Source organism: Gymnoscopelus braueri, assembly GCF_963280865.1.
Source record: "Gymnoscopelus braueri genome assembly, chromosome: 13".
Lineage (NCBI taxonomy): Eukaryota > Metazoa > Chordata > Actinopteri > Myctophiformes > Myctophidae > Gymnoscopelus > Gymnoscopelus braueri.
In genome coordinates, this window is record NC_137615.1 from 41,879,118 (window position 1) to 41,902,007 (window position 22,890).

At 40.8% G+C, this 22,890-nt stretch overlaps 2 protein-coding genes across 2 annotated transcripts in view; both read right to left on the reverse strand.

The window, feature by feature from the left end:
- The window catches only part of trpm4a (transient receptor potential cation channel, subfamily M, member 4a), a 45,932-nt gene extending 23,362 nt beyond the window's left edge, over positions 1-22,570 (reverse strand). The window contains exons 1-7 of the mRNA XM_080446824.1: positions 22,267-22,570; positions 19,678-20,039; positions 14,583-14,644; positions 14,213-14,390; positions 10,954-11,134; positions 5,230-5,399; positions 2,756-2,933 (exon numbers count right to left, since the gene is read on the reverse strand). Coding sequence (XP_080302950.1) covers positions 2,756-2,933; positions 5,230-5,399; positions 10,954-11,134; positions 14,213-14,390; positions 14,583-14,644; positions 19,678-19,758 — 850 coding nt within the window. The 5' untranslated portion in view covers positions 19,759-20,039; positions 22,267-22,570. The remainder of the gene's footprint in view (positions 1-2,755; positions 2,934-5,229; positions 5,400-10,953; positions 11,135-14,212; positions 14,391-14,582; positions 14,645-19,677; positions 20,040-22,266) is intronic.
- efcab11 (EF-hand calcium binding domain 11) lies at positions 12,125-13,590 on the reverse strand. The gene is made up of 2 exons (XM_080446841.1): positions 13,414-13,590; positions 12,125-12,919 (listed from the first exon to the last, which is right to left on the reverse strand). The coding sequence occupies exon 2, from the start codon at positions 12,784-12,786 to the stop codon at positions 12,301-12,303; it is 486 nt and encodes a 161-aa protein (XP_080302967.1). The 5' UTR covers positions 12,787-12,919; positions 13,414-13,590; the 3' UTR covers positions 12,125-12,300.
- Positions 22,571-22,890: the final 320 nt, after the last annotated feature.

Here is a 22,890-nt window from a genome sequence, read left to right on the forward strand (position 1 = left end):
CTGCCTATTTCTGATTGAGCAATCACTTAATTCAAGTTGGTAGGAAATGGACTGAATGAAAATGTATGTGTGCCCACACTAAACCTAAGAAAAATATGTGATCTCTGCAGTTTTGGGAATATCTTACAAAGAACAAAGGGCGAAAGAAAGAAAGTAAGAAAGAAAGAAAGAAAGAATGTACCAGTGACTTGTGAAAGCTCGAGAGCAGTGTGAAATGTGTATTTACAATGCTGACCTTGGCCACTAGAGGGCAGACAATAACCAATTTATACCATCACAACAGTTAAGTTGCACCTCGCCTGAGATTGAGTTTACATCATGGTGCAGAAGGGGACTGGTCTATCTCTGTATCTATCTCTGGCCCAATTCCAATGTCTGCACTTAGCCCTCAAGCCCTGCATCCTCACTGACTTAAGTGATGTCAGCTGGTAAGTGGGTGAGAGTCTGCAAGGGCTCCAAATGGTATAAAAAGAATGGGACAGCACTTTAGATGATTTAGATTAGGGGAGATTTTAGATTGATTATTATTATTATATTTACGTTATTCTGTTCGTTTTAATTTGAGTTTATATTAGGGGTTGTAATATTATTCATTTTAAATAGTGTTTCCATATTCTGTATTTACTTTTCTAATTTATTTTCTTTTTTTAAGATATTCTTTGGTCTTTTTCTGCCTTTATTGACAGGAAAGTAGGCTGACAGGAAATGGGGAGAGAGATGGGGGCGGGTGACACACAGCAAAGGTCATCTGGATCGGGAGTCAAACCCGCGACACGCTGTCAAGCTGGATTACCAGCCTATGTGGTATGCGCCTGGACTGCTAGGCCAGCGGGCACCCTACTTTTCTAAGTTCTTATCTTGTGTCCCTTATTTCTAATAAATATATAGGTTCCATTCCGTCTCGTTGACACTTGGACCGCTGGTAACGCCATGAACTGTGGACAATTCCCTTAGCCAAAGTCTGCATCGATGCTCACTTACGGAAAGGGAGCATAAAGGGCTCTGCTTGAGCCCTCATTGACATTGATTTCAAATGGGACAGCCCTCAAGCCCTCGCCGACTTCACGTGAACGCGCGCCTCAGTCAGTGAGTCTGTAAGGGAGCGGATTGGAATTGGGCATTTGTCCCCACAGAAATAGACCAATCACAGCTCAGCTCATGCTGCCACGTAGCAACATACAGCAAACCACAAGGCTAAGCACTGTAGGCAACGTTATCAACGCCAGCACACACGGCTCACGTTAGCACGGACTGTTGTGTATCATCTTCTCGGCCATGATGATCATGTCAGGTTTTTTTTTTTCAAAATTTTTATCCCACAATTTTGTATTGTAACCCCTATTTTTTACACCCAGTGCCAATTGTCTATGTAATCCTGGGCACTACCTTCCCTCTGCCAACCTAGGGAGGCCAGGGCCGAGCTCATGCCTCCTTCAATGCATGAGAGCCAACTGACCTTCTTATCACCTGACAGGGGAGAGCTTCCCTGGTTGGACGTAGCGCGTGGAAGGAACACGTTATTCCAACCAGTTCCTTTCCCCTCCATCAGGCGCCCTGGCTGGCCAGGGGGAGGCAGTATAGTGACCAGGATTACTGCATGTTTTTGTGAGGGTACCTACTCTAGGACACACGGGGAGAACATGCAAACTCCACACAGAAAGGCCCTTTTTTATACTAAGCATCGAAGGCTCTTCTGCCACTAGTATCTGCACATGAACATGACAGTAATTTGAGAACTATTTCGGACAGTACATAATCACTTAATGGACGGCACTTGCGTCAGTGATAATAGGAACACGCAACGGGTGATTACACACTATGTATAAAATGTTCTACTTAAAAAAGCCCCATCACACAAAGGCCCTAGTGTCAATCAGCCTCTTGCCTGGTTGAACCGTAGGGTGAGTAATTATATTAAATAAATACCCCATTGTGTCTCTATCAGTGCTCTCAGAATTATTGGGAAATGTGTGACGTCAGGTAAGTTCATCATCAGTGTTGTCTTTTGGACAATGTGAGGTTGTGATGTGAACATCCTATATGAGGCATTCGTAAAGTATTGATACGGAACTGCTCTGTGTGTCACATCTGTGTTAAATTAATCTCTCAAGAACAGATTCAGCGCTTCAGCCGTGTTGACAACCCATGCACATTGGCTACAAGTGGGCGTGCCATCAGATCAGGAAGCAGGCCGCGCTTTACCCAATCAAATGTAGTGGGCGGGATTTACATGTGTGCGGCTCGTTCCCCACTGGAAACAAACCGAAACTCATTTAACAATAGCGTCCTCGGAGCCGACAAAACCATGGAAAGTTAGTAACATTTTAACTTGCTCTTTCATCATAGAAACAAGTGGGCTTATAACCAAAACGATCCATGTTCTTTGGGAGAAATGGTGTTAGTGTTCCGTGGAGAAATATTGTTAGTGGGAATGAAAACATAGTCGCACCACCGGAAGTGGAAGGCTGAAGGCAGACCAAAACCCCGGTTTCCCTGAGCATGGGTCCTCCGTACAGCTCCGCCCAGAGTCAAATGAACAAGTGAAAAAGGGCGCTGTTTTTCCTTTTTATTTGACGATGGGTTCCCAGATTGGTGTTAATTACACATGGAGCAAAATAGTGGAAGTGGGTTACCTGACATTACTGTCTGTTTGTACCATTGACCTGTACTCACTGTATGTGTGTGTGTGTGTGTGTGTGTGTGTGTGTGTGTGTGTGTGTGTGTGTGTGTGTGTGTGTGTGTGTGTGTGTCTCACCCCAGATGCCAGTGCGCTGGTGGGAGATGTAGTCCTCCACGCTGGCACGGAAGGCCGTATCCCCTCCTCTCCGGCCCACGCTGCCATCATCCACCAGCAGGAAGGCTTGGTAGTTGTTATCCAGACACATGGAGTCCCGGGACGTGTTCTGGACATAGTAGCGCGCTGGGAAACTCCCCTGGAACACAGACAGTGAAGGGCATGTTTATTAGAAGGTAGCTAACCGAACAGAGATGTACTGTAGAGCTGAAAATAGCCGATCTACAAGCTCACAACGTGTTGCGATGCGACACGTTGTGAGCTTGTGTGTGTGTGTGTGTGTATGCCTGATGTACACGTCTACATGATTGTTTACCAAGTGAGCTAAATCTGTCCTTTTGCCTTCCTGACAACCCCGTTCTGTAAGCAGCGTGATAACGAACTGAACCCACATTCCATAGTCTTAACTGCAGTACTTATATCGCCACAGATTAAATAATTATATAATAGAATTATTTATCCACGTCAGTGGTGTCATATCTAATATAATATTAGGTACTGTATGACACCACTGACATGGCACCTTTTTCTGCCAACACTCACTGTAATTAATGTAATAATACTAATGCTAATCCATGCATGCTGACAGATTACAGGCTATGACATGTTGTCAGACGCACACAGATCTGATTGTTATCGAGGAAATCAGTTAAAGATACAATACAGGACTTTTTGTTTATGATTTTTTTTGGGCCCACTGGTGGACCGTGAGGATATTGCAAGTGGGGCCCCAAACGATTGGCAAAACACTAGACACAAGATTTTAAGGATAATATGACATTGAAATAAAATAATGTAGAAAAAATGTCATGGTATTTTTTCTTTAAAACCTTGAAGAAATGTGTTAAATAGGAGCTTAACTACGGTAACTACATTAGTTCCATTGATCCAAGCCGGAACACAATTGGTCGATCTAATCACTTAACGCGGCAGCCGGTTGGAGGTGGTCTCCCTACACTTCCATTGAGACACTTAGACCCTGGTCTTGGGAAGGACATCAAATGTGAACATATAGAAAACTAGTGTATAAACAAGTTTCTGCAGGGAGGTTACTAGGTGCATACTGACAGTGCATCCAGGAGAGGTTTCTTGCATGGTTACTGCTGCTGAAACATGATATGTAAATTACGTGAAATGTAATTTGATGTGTGCCACTAAACAGCTCAGCACTTTTTATATACAGTATGGCAGCCTGAGCCATACGGTGTGTATATATATACACACAGTAATGTTGTGATTTATGATTTGTAACTCTCAGAGTTAATTTAACTCTCAGGAATTGACAGTGTAGCCTTCAGATGACAGATGTGTCCTTGCATGATGGATCTGCCTTGGGGGAGATCCAAGCGGGGTGGGGTATTATTGGTGGGGGGCAGTGGCCCGGGGGTAGAGTGGCCGATGGAAACTGCGAGGTTCCCAGTTCGATCCCGGGCTCTCCCGGAGTTAGTGTCGAAGTGTCCTTGAGCAAGACACTGATCCCCTAATTTCTACCGATGAGAAGGTTGGTGCCTTGCATGGTTTCCTCCACCATCGGTGTGTGTGTGTGAATGTAATGCACAATCTATGTAAAGCGCTTTGGATAAAAGCGCTATATGAATGCACCATTTATATAAATGCACCATTTACCATTGGTTGCCAGCCAGTGAATAGAAGTCTGCTTACTTTGCATTTAATCAGATTGTATTGTACTGTGCAGACTAATGAGCAGAGAGTTAAAGGGATATTTCACTTTCAAAAAAACTTTGGGTCGTTTTATTGTCTACTCAGGCTTTTGTGAGCCCCCCAGACCGTTTTTAAGTTGCTTGATTCAGTATTTAGATATTTGATATTCATTTTATCAGACACGCCCCCTTCCTATACAAACCCATTATAACTTCAAACTCCATTTTTAACATGTTAGATTCATCAAAAACACCCGTCCTTGGTTCTGGTGACTCACCCTGCCCTCCTAATACGTGAGGGGCCGTGTTTTTTCGATTACTTTTTTCTTTTATTTTTAATATTTTTTTTGGATAATAAAAAAAATTCAATACAATAAAAAAATAAAATAAAATAAATGAAAAAAGTAATCGAAAAGACACAGCCCCCTCGCATATTAGGAGGGCAGTCTGTATTTGTGTATGCACTTGTGTGTACCTACTGTATGCTTGTATGTGTATAGATATTCATACATGTTGTTGCTTTCTCACAAAGGAGGCCAGAAGTTCAAATCCAGGTGATAACACATGTCGCTGATGTCAGGCAGAAACCTTGTATCAGATTCTCCATATTACAACTTTTTATGTTTTTATGGGTTTTTATGGGTTTTATAAATACTTGCTTGTGACTAAATAATAACTACAAAGTAACTGTTTTGGACATACAAGGTTTCCAGCCGACAGAGACAATATGAATTCCACCAAAGGTGAATGCACAGCTCAGTGCTTGCTGCCTACCTGTGCGTTGACCAGCTGCTGTCGGTTGTGCACCATGCCCCAGGGAGCCACGCCCATGGCGATGACCTTCTTCTGGGAGAGGGAAGATGCCGCCGCCCTGTGGTCCCTCACCGCCTCGCCCACACAGCGGCCCACCCCCTCCCGCAGACCCCCGGTCAAGATCCACGCTCCTGAGAGGGAGAGAGATGCGAGTTAGGGCAAGAAAACACATGGAGTTACAGTAACTGTATGAAGGTAGTCACATGGGCAACATAAGGCCTGAGGGAAGTTAATTTAACTCGACTCCAATTAATAGTAATTCATATTTACATTTTGAGTACATAAATTCCGCATTCCATCCATATGTGGGCCTACTCAAATGTTAAATGTTTAAAATGTAACAGTGAAACAGTCTGCCTTCAGTCCATATAACATAATATTATGCAATGTTATGCATGTAAGTATATTGAAGTATATTGTTTTATGTACTGTAAGTAATAATTGTAACCTGTACACCACCAGAGTGATACAAGAAGTCAACATTTTGTAACAGAAGATTCTTGTGTGTACCTTATTGTGTTCAATTCAATTCAATCTTCTCTCACTTTATGAAAGTCAGTATGGAAAACCATGCTGCCCACCCCTGTTCTAGAAGGTACAGTACCAGTATGAAGGCACAGTAACAGTATGGAGGTACAGTAACTAACAGTACACGGAAACACAGTAACAGCAGTGGGAAAGAAGAGTAATGATATTTGATATTTATTCTCTTACATTTCTGTTATTTTGATTTTCTATTGCCATTAATCTTTAATAACTATTTACTATTTAACCATTTGCTTTTATAATGTGATTATTTTAATCTTAATGTTTTGTTTAAAGTGTTTTGAACTGCGACTGAAATCAATGAAAATGTGCAATACAAACAATATAAACTTGCCTTGCCTTATGAGAGAGTGGCAGAAAGAGAATAGGGAGAAAAGTAAATTAGTTGGGAAAGATTTTCAAGGAGAATGGGAGGAGTGATATAAACAGTATAAGTGTAAACACATGGTGAACAGCTCAACTCAAAACACAGACACACACGCAAGCGCACGCACACACACACACACACACACACACACACACACACACACACACACACACACACACACACACACACACACACACACACACACACACACAGGAAGTTTACATCCCCAAGGCAAACTTCCAAGCACTCTCTCCACACACTACGAACATGTACACACAACAAACACAAGTTTACCTCAGACTCAACAACACTACACACACGCACGCACGCACACGCACGCACACACATTACATTACATTACAGTCATTTAGCAGACGCTTTTATCCAAAGCGACTTACAATAAGTGCATTCAACATAGGTAGGGAACTAAACTACTAATCACCAGAAGTCTTAAGTGCATTTCCTGCAAAGACAAGCAACCAAGAGTATACCTAGCGCTAAGGTAAAAGTGCAATATATCAGCTACCTACTTTCTTAAACAGATGAGACAAAATAGCTAAATCAAATGAGCACGAGCTAAAACAAATAAGTGTATCGACTAAACAAGATCCAATTAAACAATACAAAAATAAAACAAGAGTTCGTACAACTAGTTAACAACAAGTAGGCCAGGCAAAGAGGAAGGGTAGTGTTTCCTGAACACACACACACACACACACACACACACACACACACACACACACACACACACACACACACACACACACACACACACACACACACACACACACACACACACACACACACACACATCTGCATATTAGTAAAGTATGGCAATAGTGATGGTGGTGTGTGAAGGATCACATTGCATGCCCCACATAAGTGACACACTTCCCTTTGAGAAAAATGCATATCAAGATGACAGCAAAGGGAACTTAGCTAACGCACATCGACTGGTGGCTGCTGGGCTAAAGAGGCTTCAGCTAAAAAAGGTAGAGCCCGCACACCAAAGCAGGTAAAACCCACTTCGGTAGCACTTGCTATGCATCCTATGTGTATAACGCATCATGAACATACTTATAAGGCATTATAATCTGCTCATAACCCTGTATAATCAGAATTATAAGAGCTCATAAATACTCATAATGCTTTATAACCATAACCATAACACATTATAAGGCCTTTTATAGTGACTTATAAGTATCAAGTGTTATAATACTTCATAATTGCTGCCAAATTGGTAACAGTTGCTATGCATCCCAAATTAATTCTCATGGTTATAATCCATTATAATCAATTGATAATGCTTTATTATCACTGTTATAATGTGTCATAACCATTATAATGCATTATTATAATGCATTATACTACGATTATAAGTTATTATAAGTGGTCATTTGTTACTTTATGATCATTTTATAAGGCTTTATTATCACGTTTATAATGCCTTATTATCACTTATAAGGCGCTATACTGTGATTATAAGTTATTATAAAGTGAACATTTGTGACATTATGATCATTTTATAAGGTGGTATTATTACATTTTTATTGTATTTAAATCACTGTTATAATGCATTATAATTACTGTTATAATGCATTACACTATGATCATAAGTTATTATAAGTGGCCATTTGTTACTTTATGATCATTTAATAATGCTGTATTAACGTCTAAAATGCCTTATACTCACTGTCATAACGCATTTTAATCACTGTTATAATGCCTTATTATCACTTATAAATGTGATTATAATGCATTATAACAGTGATAATAAAGGATTAATTATAATGGATTATAACTATGAGAATACATTTTGGGTTGCATAGCAAGTGTTACCAAGTGGGTAGCAATTATGAAGTATTATAATACTTGACATTATAAGTCATTATTATAACATGCTGTATAATGTGTTATGATTGCATTATACGTTGTTATGAATATTTATAACTGTAATCAACAAGTGTTATAAGCATAATACAATGTATTTATACTTGAACTTATAAGTCATTATAACAAGCTTTATAATGTGTTATGGTTATGGTTATAAAGCATTATGAGTATTTATGAGCTCTTATAAATCTGATTATACAGGGTTATGAGCAGATTATAATGCATTATAAGTATGTTCATGATGCGTTATACACATAGGATGCATAGCAAGTGCTACCAGTACTTCTTTATTAGCTGACAACCTTTCGATCCGCTGTGGATCTTCTTCAGATCATATGAAAATGCACACCGGTTTACTTCCTTATAATAATGTACCCCATTGTCTGTTACCCCCACTGTGTGATGACAGCCCAGTGTTTATTCATCATCCTATCCATGGTTTAATGGCCCTGACAGACCAAGCTACCTTGCTACAGTCAGCGTTGGGAGATTAGATTGGGATACATAAAAGGTGTTAAAAGTTGCTCCTGCACACACTGCACACAGACTACAGCTGACAATCAGTCCATGGCGCTGTTCTGTGCCTCCGTGAGAGGAAATAAATCTGCCATAATGGGCGAATACATGAATGAATATCATTAAAAATCCCAGAACAAAAGAATGTCTGTCAATCGTGATGTTCTTTTGCTAGAAGTGAGTGTCTGTGAAGTCTCTCTCTCTCTCTCTCTGTGCGTGCTGTCCAAGTTCTGTTCCGGTTCGCACTGGTCAAATGCCAGAGAGCTGAATCCCCTCCACCCCCCTCTCCGTCCACTTTCTCTTTGCGTTCCACCACCGATTCTACATGCAAAGCAGGTGACCGACCCACGCAGATGCCTCAATACCACCGATGGCACAGTACACGACACACCTTCCATGATTTTCAGCCACAGACCATCATCAATGGCAAGACGGCCAGGCGAACAGACAGCCTGGCTTCAGCCCGGTGTGTGTGTGTGTGTGTGTGTGTGTGTGTGTGTGTGTGTGTGTGTGTGTGTGTGTGTGTGTGTGTGTGTGTGTGTGTGTGTGTGTGTGTATGTGTGTGTGTGTGTGTGTGTGTGTGTGTGTGTGTGTGTGTGTGTGTGTGTGTGTGTGTGTGTCACAGCCTTTAGACTACTGCATCTACTGTATATGGATCGACAGAAGTCAGATGAATCAATCTGCAATTACATACCACCACTCACGGTTAATTAGTATGTATTCTAACTCTGCTCAGTCGGTAGAGCTCTCGCCTTTGGACCACAAGGTCATGAGTTCGATCCCGGGCACTGCCAACTCAGCGTATGAGTAGCACGGCTTGTGTGCGGCAAGCTGGTAGGTGTGGCGCTCCACCTCAGCATTCCATCTCCCAGGGGTCTATTGCATTGTAACGGGGATAGACTCCCGCATTCTCTGCTGATACCGACAGTAAACATCTCCGACCTACTTACTTACTTAACTCTGCACTGTTATATATATATATAGCATTCTTTGCAGCTTATGTAGTCAGTTCATCACATCAATGTGTTTTTTATACGATGATCTACAGTAAGGACCACAATGGAAATAAGCTCTTTTTTGTGTTTTACCCTTTTGACAGATATGTACGAATATGTGGTCATGTATAGTGTATTTCTGACAATATAAACATCACAGCATGAATCGTCAAATGTGGTGTTCCTCAGTCCGTTATGAGTCAGAACCGGGTTATTATATGCTGTTAGGTCTAATAAACTATGTATTTTGTGTATAATATTGATATATGTCTAAATCTGCCATCATATCCTATTTTAGTGTGCCATCTTGGCATAACTCAAGTTTGCCTACCAATTCTATGATTTTATTAAGTTCAAGGTTGTACGGAACTAATCCTAGTATTAGTTCTCCCCTTTCCTCTAGAGACTGCATGTGTTTTGAGCTGTACAGAGCACATGCCCTCCGAGGTCACTGATTATCTCTGGAGGAATACAATAACAGCTCATTGGATGTAACTTGACCATCTATGACAAAGCAACAACACCTCCAGCGACGGCGGTCAGAGCCGTGGTCAACGTGTTGTTTGAGACATTTGGACGCTGTTTGTCCAAGATAAACTGTCACACCTTGCCATCTTCTCTCTCAACCTACGAGCTGGCTCCTCATGGCCAGCTGTCATCGTCAGAGCTGATAACAACTTCCTTTGTGTATAACTATTGGGATCATTGACTGTTTAGGCAGAGAGATATTTTGCTGTACGGTGCCTCGTGTATTGATTCTCCCTCTTAATACAATGTCAACTTTTTAACTTGAGAACTAATTGTTTAGCTAGAACTAGTTTTAATCAACATAGAGCAGGATTTACAACCCTTATCAGCTCCATCATATGCTCTGACAGGGCTCTATCCATAATTTGGATCCAACAAAACTGAGTTAGAAAACATTACCATTGCTGCAACATCCGTTCATAAATGACTATCATGGACCTTAACCCAAAGACCTGAGGCCGATTCTACAAATGTCTTCTAAATCCTAACAGTTTTTTTTATATTTTGTTATAATATCAGTGGTTCTCCTTTTTCATGTCAAGGACCCCCAAAATTATATGTATTTGGCCGTGGACCCCCATCTCAAAATATGTAGTTCCAGGGACCCCCAAGAAGCAAAGATTTGAGTTACAAATGTTCGCTTTAAATATATATATTCAAAGATTTGCACACATTCACAATTTAAAAATAATAGCAGATCTACAAGCTCATAGCGCTGCACTCGGTGCCTCGCTATGAGCTTGTATATCTGCTATTTTTGAATAGCCAAAGACATATAAAATGACAGAGATGCATTGCCGGATTGAATGGGTTAACGCAAGCCGAGCAATGGTTACTCACCTGTGCTCTGTGCGGCCCTGACCAGTCCGTTCCTCAGCACCTCCCTCACCCAGGTTTTCACCTTCTCGTGACCTTCTCCGCCCACCACCGACACCACCAGGTTGGGCGGGGGGATGCCCCAGTGGGCCGTCATGAGCGTGTACACCATCTGAGGCTGTGTGTCACATGACAGACGCAAAAACTGCACAGGAGGAGAGAGAGACAAGAATGATTCACAAAACTATTATAAAGCATTTCACTAGTGACCTCTCTCTGCATGTGTTAGCGATTACCACTGGGACTGGCGCTGTAAACAAGCCATTACTTCATTTGGCTGGTTTTAATTAGGAAAATATTTGACGCATTGCTAAATCTTACATTGTGATATTTCAGAAATGTTTAAGTACTCATGCAATTTTGATTTATAGTCACCCCTACTCGAATAGTTGATTTTGTTTTGCCCATAATAATATTATAAAACAATAAACATTTATTAGATAAGAACTAACTAGTGAGTAGAAGTGATCAAATATAAACTTAAATAAAACTTTTCACATAAAAAATGATATACAAGGTTCCTCCAACAATACTTCACTTGATGCCATTACTGTATATTAGTGTGTACTAGTAATAATGTTCAACTGCAACAAAATTACTGTCAGATGTTTGAGATCATTGCCATAAGTTACTGCAATAAATTACTGCAACAAAAAAGCAGTGACACATAGTCAGGACCAGAGTCTATCAAAGCAATAAGCACTACAGTATATAGATTATGATATAATATAACAGAGCCTTTTTTCTTTCAGAGTTTGTTATATAATAATATAATAATGAACTCTAAAAGAAAAAAGGCTCCGTTGAATAAAGGAGCCATTTTACTGATGAAGTCAAAGGACGTTTGTATTAAACAGAGGGAAATACTTCCTTCTTTACCTTTTATCTGTGTGACTCATTTGCATTGAGATAATCAGTTTGAAAACTGCAACGTGTCTCCTGCGAGTTCTATGTACTTAAAAAACACTTTAAATACATGGGACTGTAGTGATCTGCCAAGCACTGAGGTTGACATTTGCATGTTTGCTGAAGCTGTTCAACACAATTAGTGTTTTTTAATTACTACACTGATAGTACTTTTAATCAAAACTAGTACTTTTAATCAAAACAAACATACAACCACGCTATAGTACAATAAAATGCAAAACCACATTAAATTATTCCATCACACATCTTCAAGACTCTTTCAACTCGTTTGAATGTTTGTTTAATGAAAAACTAAAAGGATAAATATGTGAAATCATGACAATAATACCACATTAAAACAATACAACAACAATGATTTTCCAGGTCCAGGATTATGTTCCTATCTCAGATGTTTGCTTGTCCATAGTTAACTACGGCCTCAAAGTCTTTGAAGCTGAGATGACCATCTGAGTCATGGTCAGCCTGACGGAACGCCTCCACAGCGGTCCTCTCGGGTAGACGAGGGGCCACCCTGCAGAAGGCCGCCTGGAAGTCCTCCACCCTGAGGAAGCCCCGCTGGTGCGTGTCGAAGGCATTGAAGATCTGCCTGGTCGTCAGGTAGGGGTCCTCTTCGGACAGTTTTCCCGCCATAAGCGTCACAAATCTCTCCAGAGTGACTCCCTGGAACTGGGAATCTGGCCCAATGAGCAGGTTGGTTTCTGACTTTGAAGGTTTATAACCGAACAACATTATGACAGCCATCTTCAGGTCCTCCCTGCTCAAGTACCCATCCTTGTCCAGATCGCACAGGCCGAACACCGTTGTCAATCTTTTCTTATCAGCGTCAGTGATCTCTCTCTGCTGTCTACACAGTCTGTTGATATAAGACATCCTTCCGTAGTAAAGAATCCAGGAAAGGGGTATAATATTCTGTCTGCCTCTGGATTCAAACTTGAAATAGCCTCAATCAGGCTGACTTTGGATAACTTCCACTCAACAGCGAGACTTTGCAAAATGTGTAGTTCTGCAAAGAAAGGAATATCATGTTATTTGTGTCACATTCATTTTTCCTGTGAGTTAACTGTATCAGAAATCACAACAAACACTTTCTCTACAAACACTTTCTACACAATACAATGTATTTCTTAATGTCCTCTAGGGTCACTGGCATATTGACAACACACTGTCTGCTAGGCAAGTAGTTTGAGCCTCCACGGCTGCCGTTGTGCTATCTCCATAGCAACATGTTGTACCAGGAAGTTGGTGTCTGCCTAGCCTAGCATTTAAAGTGAAAACAACATTCTGATTCTACATAACATACTTTACATGTACATTGTATGCATCCTTACGCTTACAGCCACCAACTGTGAAGGTTCACAGTTCACAGAGAGAGAGAGAGAGAGAGAGAGAGAGAGATAGAGATACAGTATGCCCTCAAAAGTTACTTTAGCAGTGTTGTGGCTAAATATATAAAGCACAATATGCTAACAAGTATCTTTACGAAGTGAGAGCACTTACTGGGTTCTTGAAGTCACAGACCTGCTCCTACTAGATTCTCCAACAAAAAAAACAACACTTGCAAGCAATGAATAGTTCCAGCAGCTGCAGGCAAGTGAAAACTCCTAGAACCCTCGGAAACACCGGAGTGGATTATGCAACATGGATCTGGATTCTCTCCAACACAACCCAATAAGCTCTATACATTTATATTGTAGCATAATGTTAGTGAACTTTCCCCATATTGATGCCACAGAAGGTAGACTAACATTGAATTAAATGAGACTCTGTTCTAATTCAATACATAGGGCAAGGCATCAGAATCATGTGGTGATATAAAAAATATGAATATGATTATGAGTGGGGTAGACTGACAGAGTTTCTAGTACTAAATAGTGGCAATGCAAAGTTTCTGAATTTTTGGGGGGCGGGGTGGTCGTTATTTATATCTCTCTAACACTGGCTTAGTGGTTGAGTGATGGCATTAGCTGGGTAACACTTCCATGAAGGTCAACAAAATAGGAGGAACATATGTTAAAGCTACAATCCGGAGCATAATTTAACCACGTGAAACCCAGTGTCCCTTTTCTGGGCATGTGACAGTAGGCAAAAAATAGGTGAACAATTTACCAACGCGTCACGTTGTGACGTGTTATGAGCTTGTAGATCGGCTTTTTTTTGCTAATGTTCCCCCCAAAATAAGGATGTTGGGGTTAAGCAGAGGAATGGATTCTCCCACCCCCACTTCCCGACCAAAGCAAATCCAATCCAACCCAGTTGTGTATCAGTGTGTCAGTGTGTTTGCAGTCACGCTACCCACATGGCTGTGTCTGCGTCCGGCCCCGGCAAACTCCAGCTCTCCAAAGGCGTCTGTGGGGTACTCTGATGAATGCTGGGCACTGTCCCACTGGCTGACAATGGCTGCCCCAAAAAAGTCCCCTGTAGCAATGGAGTCATGGTTCTGCCGCGGGCCGCCACACTGGCACAGCGCTCCATTACTGAGAGAAGTTAAGATACAGTAGCCCAATGGACAGATACACATAGAAACAAACATTATGTATATCATAGGGGTCCTACACACAGAGATAATTCTTCAATATTTGTATGTCAATAGTCCTGAACCTGTACACTCTGTGTTAAATGAACACTCAGGATTTTACAGTGTAATGAGATTAAGGTGGAGAGCCTACCTGAAGGAGTCCTCGACGAAGGTGGTGCACACTCTCTTTTTGATGATCTTTGGGATCCAACTCTGTACAAAGTGAAAGAACGTATGTCATAAGGGAGCAAAGTATTTAGAGATAGATTTTCTCATTGAGCTTGGCTGGTCCGCTACGAATATCCAGAGGGCTGAAAAGAGAGGCAAATAGCAGGCAGTGTGGACAAGGAACTATAGCCATTACTTTCAATTGGCGGAAATGAAAACATTTTCTACCAATCAGTTTAGCTTTGGGCTATATAGCTTGGAATTCTGGGACCTAAACCTAACCCTAAAAACACATCTGCTCCGTGGTAGCCAATAGTACAACATTGTGGTGGTTGCACTGGGCAGATACCAGGTGTGAATGTACATACTGTATGTATTTATGCCATAACATGAAAATGAGCATACATGTGTGGACAAACCTTCCCTGGTTAAGTAAAAGTTAAAGAAAATTTGAGAGCAATAGTCAAAGTTGATACATATGCTGCATTACTTATGTAGCCACAGAACACTTATTCTCTGACATATCCCTTCACTTCATCATCATTCCACTCTTCTAAAACTCTACTAAAACTCAATGTTTTTTTTGCAATAAATGGGAAGACAGAGTCATCATAAAAGTCTGATTTTCCGCAGCATACTGTAACCTCTACAGGCTGTACTTGCTGCTGCAATGGAGGAAATATGTCTGGCCAGAAGAAGGAATGAGATGTACTGGAAATAAAAGTTCCCAACAACATTTCTTCTGATTATCTTTCTATTTATAAAACAAACTAAAACAGAAATATGACAATACTGGCTCTCCGTTGAGTCCATTGTGTCTAATTAATTGGTACAGTGGGAAGGTGCAAGATTTGCACAAGACTGGCAGAGCAGAAAGCAAGGTAAATATTTATGGTGTGTCAACACATTGAGCTACTGGGATTTCCTCATCGTGTCCTCCCAGCCAGAGGTGAATCATTATGTCCACAGTATTGTGTATTCTATAAATACAGCTGAATGACAACAGTGGCTTATGACATGTTTTGTTTGAGCATTTGTGGGTGTGTATAGGGAATGATGAGATTGGTGAGGGAAGCAAGGATCAGCTGGTGTTTGCGTGAGTGAGTGAAGAAAGCAAACTGCCATGTGGATCCAATAAGGATGTGGGCAGTACAGATGAAAGAGGGAGAAACAGAACTCTGGAGCGGAATGTCAGGAATGCAGTGACACGGATTCAAGTTGAGACATGAGGGAGGGTTCTTCTAGTGTGTGTGTGTGTGTGTGTGTGTGTGTGTGTGTGTGTGTGTGTGTGTGTGTGTGTGCGCACGCGCGGTTAAGCATCATGTGGACTTGGATTTAACCGCACTCTGTCCTTAGGCCTTCATTTTTTCCAGGGTTTCCATATTGCATTAGTAAAATCAGGGTGTAAGATAATCTTCTGGTACAATGAATGGAGGTTACCGGTCTAACTTGTCTTGCGATTAACAATTGAATGCATATTGACATTTAACTGGGAGGCTTTGGGATCCTGATCCTTTCGTTCTCTCTGGTTTCAACCACAAGAGCTATTCATTATGTGCATAGTTCACAAACTATTAAAATTCAATAGACAAACTGAAACATCAAAGCTGCTGCGGTATTCCATGTTCATAAAGTACAGATGAGTTAACTGCAAGTGCAGTAAAGAGGCACTTAGTCTTGGATGAGCGTGCATGTGTGCATATGTGCACGTGTGCATACATATGTGCAGACATGCTTGTCTGTGTGTGACATGTGTACAGTATGTTATCTTTATAGTCATTTGCCAATGCAAATATTGAAGTGCTCCACTCAAACGGTTTCACTGCCTAGTCAAGAGGCTGTGCGAAACACAGTGAGAGAAGAGAAAGGTGAAGTCAGGATAGGCTATAGGTAGTTCACATTATAGGCACAGCCTTTTTACATTAATCCCTATGAGAAATTACCAAAAGGCAAGCGCATAGCAGCCATCTTTAAAAGGGGCCGGTCAGAGCACTTTTTATGGCAGAGCAGAGTGCTTTTAACTTTAACTTTTTGACAAATGCACTTATGACATGGACTGCTTTTTATCAGCTGTCCAATCAAGACAAGGCATTTGTACACAAATGCAGAGCTGCTTGTCCAAGCTGCTCTCTATGCCCCGCAATCGGCCACTGAGGCACCCACATCCCACTACCACCAAATGTCCCTCATCTGCCTAACAAAAAACTGTATATTAAACCTTGTATATTGTCTAATATAATTACATCATATTCAGTATAATCAGCATGGAGCTGTATATTCGTAAAGGCAGACGCAGACTTATGAATATATCACCTAATCAACATTAATAGATGAGTTTTGGTCTAGTGTAAACTCCGCTGCTCCAGACAGAGCAACCAGCAGCCTTGCCCGGCAGGAGAGAGGAGACAGCTGAAGAGGAGAAACAGTCAGTGTCAACCTGACAGCTTGTCTATAAAAGATTCATACATATAGCTGATAAATAGGCTCTGCCATGCAGTTGCTCAATCTTGATTAATTTCACATCTACACCTAGTTTAAAACTTTGTTATCAATATTGAAGTCCGTTTCAGTCGATCCCGTGACTGCATTTTCTTTTTCAGTAGAAAAGCACTCTAGACAAGGCTTTTTCTTCATAAAAGGTGGCTAATGTGGCTAGTGGCTAAAACAAGATAAACACTCATCACTCTTCTGTCACTACTGTGCTTCCATCTCTCTTATGTAGCCCCGTAGCAGCAGGGCTCTGAGGATGGTTATGTCGCTTTACTCCCAAACAAAACATCTCATGAACTATTGGCTGTATTGCAATGAAAACTTCCTAATCCCCAGAGGTTGGCCCCTACTGATTTTGGTGACCCCATGACTTTTCCTCTAGCACCACTGGCACCGCACTAGGACAACATTTCCACTTGCACAGAAGATATCTCAAAATCTAATAGGCAATTTGCAGGATGAACCATACTAATTTGGTAGATGGTCTGCATTTCTATATAGTGCCTTTTGCAAAACCACTTGTGCATTACAATAACCCACACACACATTCACACACCGACGCTGGAGGCAACCATCCAAGGCACCAACCTGCTCATCGGGAGTGGTTAGGGGTTCAGTGCCTTGCTCAAGGACACTTCCACAAAAAGCCAGGAGGAGCCGGGGGTCGAACCTGAAACCTTCCGACTCCTAGGCGACCGATTTCTCTAGTGCTTCCTAACCTCCTTACCAGTTTGTATGTCCATCTAATGAGGAGTTAAACCCTTGAAAGTTAACATGAGGAGTTAAAACCCTAGAAAAAAATTAAGTCTGCCAAAAGTATATAACCAGAGGTACAGTACAGGAAGCGCAGGTGTACTGTACTTCCTGTACTTCTGGTTAGACAATTTTTGACATACAGCAAGGGCCAACTTTTCTGATTGGGTGTAAGGAGCAACAGTCTCTATAGAGGGGCTTTTAGACTCTGGTTTTGTTTCTGTCATGGTACGTACATAGGCAATATGTAGTAACAACTTAGTAACATATAGTGTCTCAGCGATAACTGGCATGATAATAATGGTGCCAGTCCTGCAAATAGCATTTATACATCATACAAATGAAAATGAAATTAAAGCATTTATTTTTCCTCTGATGTTAGATGTCAAATGTTTCAGTCCGTACTGTCTGGCTACATGGTCCCCACTGTACTTAATCATTAAGTAGGCTATATTAAGCCAATAGTGTGGCTCTGATTTAGGCCTATACTGATGTATTTGGGGCCTGTCAGCTAATTAACAATCAGATCAATCTGCAAGCACTCAGTGCAAGGTAAGGTTGTGTCATTGTCACTCAGAGAAGTGCTGTGGAACGTATTCTATAATGTTCGGCTCGTGACCTGTGGATGATTGTGTTTTCTGAGGGGATTATGCCTGTCCGACCTGACCCTGTCCCGTGAGCTCATGCGTGAAAGATGACTGCAGGCAACACGCACTGCGTTTAACACGCTCATTGGTTTTATAAAAGCACAAAAGAAGCAACTCTACCAATGCAACAGGTGAAACACTGCGTGTCAGTCATTCAGGAAACGATTTCAGAACACGTGTTTAAATACCCTTGAGGAATGAGCTATGAGCTGGTTAACAATGTCAGGCTACTCCATTTTGGTAGGCTATGCCTATGTCAATCTGTAGTGGTATTCTTCTGCCAGAAAACAATGCATCGACTGAATGAACTTCTGAACTATAAGTACTATTAAATTATATTAAATTAAACAAGATGCAAATGCCTGTACAGTATAATGGCATTATGTGTTGGCCCAGACATGTTCTCAAGTCACCTGAGGCTGTGTTCGAGTTTTCCCACTCTGACAGCCAGGGGCATTTAATTGTCAATGACAAGATAACTTCCAGGTCTCAACAGGCAGAGCCCAGAGCTTTTGGAAGAGGAAAGTAGTCATTAGTGGCTCTGCGGCTGATAACTACCCCCTACTACTGTACCTGTTGTTGTCACAGCAGATGTGCACAACGCATTGGTCAATGGTCACAGTAGAGGCTACTTTCATATCCCGTTTATCTTCAGTCTGGTCACCACCAGACAATATGAAACACATACCAAATATATGTAAAGCACTTACAGGTGGCTGCAATTCGAAACTGGCCCCTGTAAAAGTCAAAGTGTTTACTGTACATATTTTTGTTTTTGTTTTAAATCTGTTTATATTATGTTTTGCATAGTAGTGTATATTTGTCTGTCATTAATGTCTCGATGAATTGAGTACAAAGGACCCCAATGGAAACAAGTCATAGACTTTCTTGGGTTTAAAATCCTCTTAGCAGACCTTGTATTGAACTGTACTTTTCTGTGCTTTTTTCGCAAACTGCTAATAAAGTATTCAATCAATATCACCAGAAGTACAAAAAGAAAAGAAAAAACGTTATGAAACTATCGATTGCGTTCGATCAAGTTACTAGAACACCTAATACCCCCATTCCACCACAAACTCAATTGATGTAGGGTAGGCAGTGTAGCCTATAGGGCGTCTACTAGGTCACAGGTGTTTGCAGTGTTTATTTACAATACACATGACAAAGTTTGTTATTGTTTCGTCATACCTGGTCCTTCTCTGATTTCTTCGTCCCTAGTTTTCCTCCTCCTCCTCCTCCTCCCTCACCGTCTCTCTCCGTCTCCTTCATTGTGTGTGTGTGCACTGTGTTCCTTCCTTTCGTTGACTTTTCCTCCTAGGATCGGTTTGTCATAGACCGGGTTGTGACAGATCGGGTGGTTGTCATAGGTCGAGTCCCATCTACAGATCAGTCCTGAGGTTGAAGTTGACCGCTGGATCCAGTGATCCAGTGATCCAGTGATCCAGTGCTGGCGCCGTTCAGAGACGCTGTGCTGATCGCACGGAGGTTGAGTTGTTATGATGGATTTATGTGTTTTTGCTGCTCCGCCCCGACGTGTCCCTGTTCCCTCTCTGGGAATGTATGGGAGAAATGTCACGTCAAACTAGACAGTTAGAATCCGTGAATCTCGTTCTATCTTTACTTAACTAAACTAGACAGTCGTGTCAGTTTACATCGAAAATCGTCTCTATCGAACCATCTGACCTTATGGGTTAGACCTATTAGGCAATTTAACGTGACATTTAATTAAGCCTTTTATTAATGACATTGATGGTTGAGTGAGACAAGAAATATGGAAAGCAGTGGTGTAAAGAAACTAAGTACATTAACTCAAGTAGCCTACTGTACAATTTTGAGGTATTTTTACTTTTAGGGATATTTCCAATTTTCAGTACTTTTAGTCTACTCCACTGCATCTCAAAGGCAAATGTTTTACTTTTACTACACTACAATTATTTGAAAACTTTAGTTACTTTATAGATTTTGATTATTATTACAAAACATTAACCACTTAAGCCCTATATACATTTTGGCCATTTGAAAATAGCAGATCTACAAGCTCACAATGCAGCATGTAGATCTACTATTTTCAAAATATTTGTTTGAAAACGTGAAATGGGACATTCTGCATAATGAGTACTTTTAGTTTTGGTAGCTACTTTAACCCTTCCATTGTGTTAGGGTCTTTTTTGACCCGTTTTCAAGTTTGAATAGGTAAAAAGTACCCTTTACATTTCTTTATTGGAACGAGGCTTCATGATATCCTCAGAAATAGCCATTTTAACGCAACAAAATTATTTATCATCATTTTAATAATTCTGATGGTCTCAAAAAAAAAAGTGACACTTGTGGAGTTAGGGTCCGAAATGACCCGGCAAAGAAGTGTGGCTCAATTCCCCCCCAAATTGTCAATATTCAATGTTTACATGTTTGAGAGAGTGAGAGAGACTTGTCCTCAATTAGCATTTGCAATCAGGAGTAAAATAAAGTTTGAGTTTATGAAAAATAAATGACTTTTTACCTTCTATGGTATACGGGTCATTTCGGACCCTAACACCACTAGTGTCACTATTTTTAAACAAAAAAAAAAAAGTTAAAAAACGAAAACAAATATTTTTCTAATATTTTTTTTTGGAAGTGTGTTCTAATTATTATTCTTAATTATTCTATTATAGCTAGATAACATCATTATCCATTGCCTTCATTATAGGAAATGAGTGAATTTTAACATTTTTTAGAAAACGAGATATATTGAAAGATGAAACCCTAGCCCTAACCCAACATAATATTTTAAAAAGTGTTTACATGGATATGAATGCATTACAAGTCAGCTATGAGCTGGGAGAAAAAAAATAATGAAAATACTATTTTTTTTAGTATTTTGGGCTGATTTAAATCACGGGTCAAATTTGACCCGCTAACACCACAAGTGGATGCAGTTTTCTAACACAATGCAAGGGTTAAGTAGGCCTACATTTTGATACCAATACTTTTGTACTTTTACTCAAGTAAATTTTGAATACCTTTACTAGAGTATTTCTACATTGCAGTATTGATCCTTTTATTTCCCCACCACTGTTAATGACATTGAGACAAGAAATATGGAAAGTGGAGGAATGGCATGCAGCAACAAGTGGTCAGTGACCGCATGGAACCAGGGACTCGCTGATTAGGTCATGAAACCATAGCCTATCGATTCTGGTATTGGGTATTTAACAGTGTAGCATACAAGTCTAAAAACCAATGCGACTCCAATGAAATATATGATCCAAGATCTACCCTCAGGATTGGAAAAAATGTAATCTCCCTTTTTTTTCATTCTTTAAAACAATATGGCTTCTGCCTTCCTCGGTTGCTGCCACTTTATTTCTTTTTTAATTGTAGCCAGGATAAGATGTGTCAAATTAACTGTAACTGGATTGGGTCCATGGTTCAAATTGATGTGCAGACAATAGACACCATTCAATGTTGACCTGCAGTGTCCTCACCCCCATCATCCATGTCCATCATTTGGTCCACAATAAACCAATAAAACTTTGACTAAAGTTTAACTATTTATTGTTAATGTCTAACCTTGTAAGTTAGGTAAGACAATGTCATCCATGCAATATGTTAAGAGAGGATGGGCTACTTGGTTTAAAGGCCCAATTATTAACCAAATATGAACCAAATTTGACCCAAATCAAATGTCCCATGAAGAGATTTTCTCCTAGATATAACGGAGTAATGGTTCTTTCATTGGCAAAAACCTGACACACATCCATACAAAAGTGATTGTGAGCTGTTGGCTTTATTTACCTTGTCAAACAAGATCAGCTCTGAGTGGGAGTTGCCCTCTAGCTATAGTTCTGGTGTTGCAGATATTCCCACAGGCATTCCCTATTGTCCTTAAAACTCCACAGTCCTGTTGGACTAAATCTGTTATTTCCATCCTCATTCTCCCTCAACTAAAACATGGATTTGAGACCCTTGCTCCCTTGATACCACTGAAGTCCAGTTATTTCCTGAACATCAGGAAGTGAAAAAAAAAGACACTCCCATTAACTCTGGAAACTAGAGCATTATTTTCCAGAAGAAAACTGGCAAAAGGAAACATATACGGATCATATTACCCCCCCACCCCATAACACACACACACACACACACACACACACACACACACACACACACACACACACACACACACACACACACACACACACACACACACACACACACACACACACACACACACACACACACACAAACACACACACACACACACACACACACACACACACACACACACACACACACACACCATCATTGGCGGAGCTCTGGGTCGACTCGGGTATGAGGTGGGCAAAAAGGCGGATCCCAGAGCCACATATTTTGGACCTTTTTAGTGGAGGCTCTGTCCTTTTTGGGTCTGCGCTTGTCTTC

Coding starts and splice junctions, on each gene's coding strand:
- efcab11 (XM_080446841.1), bottom strand. CDS start 12,786: ATGTCTTATATCAACAGACTGTGTAGACAGCAGAGAGAGATCACTGAC.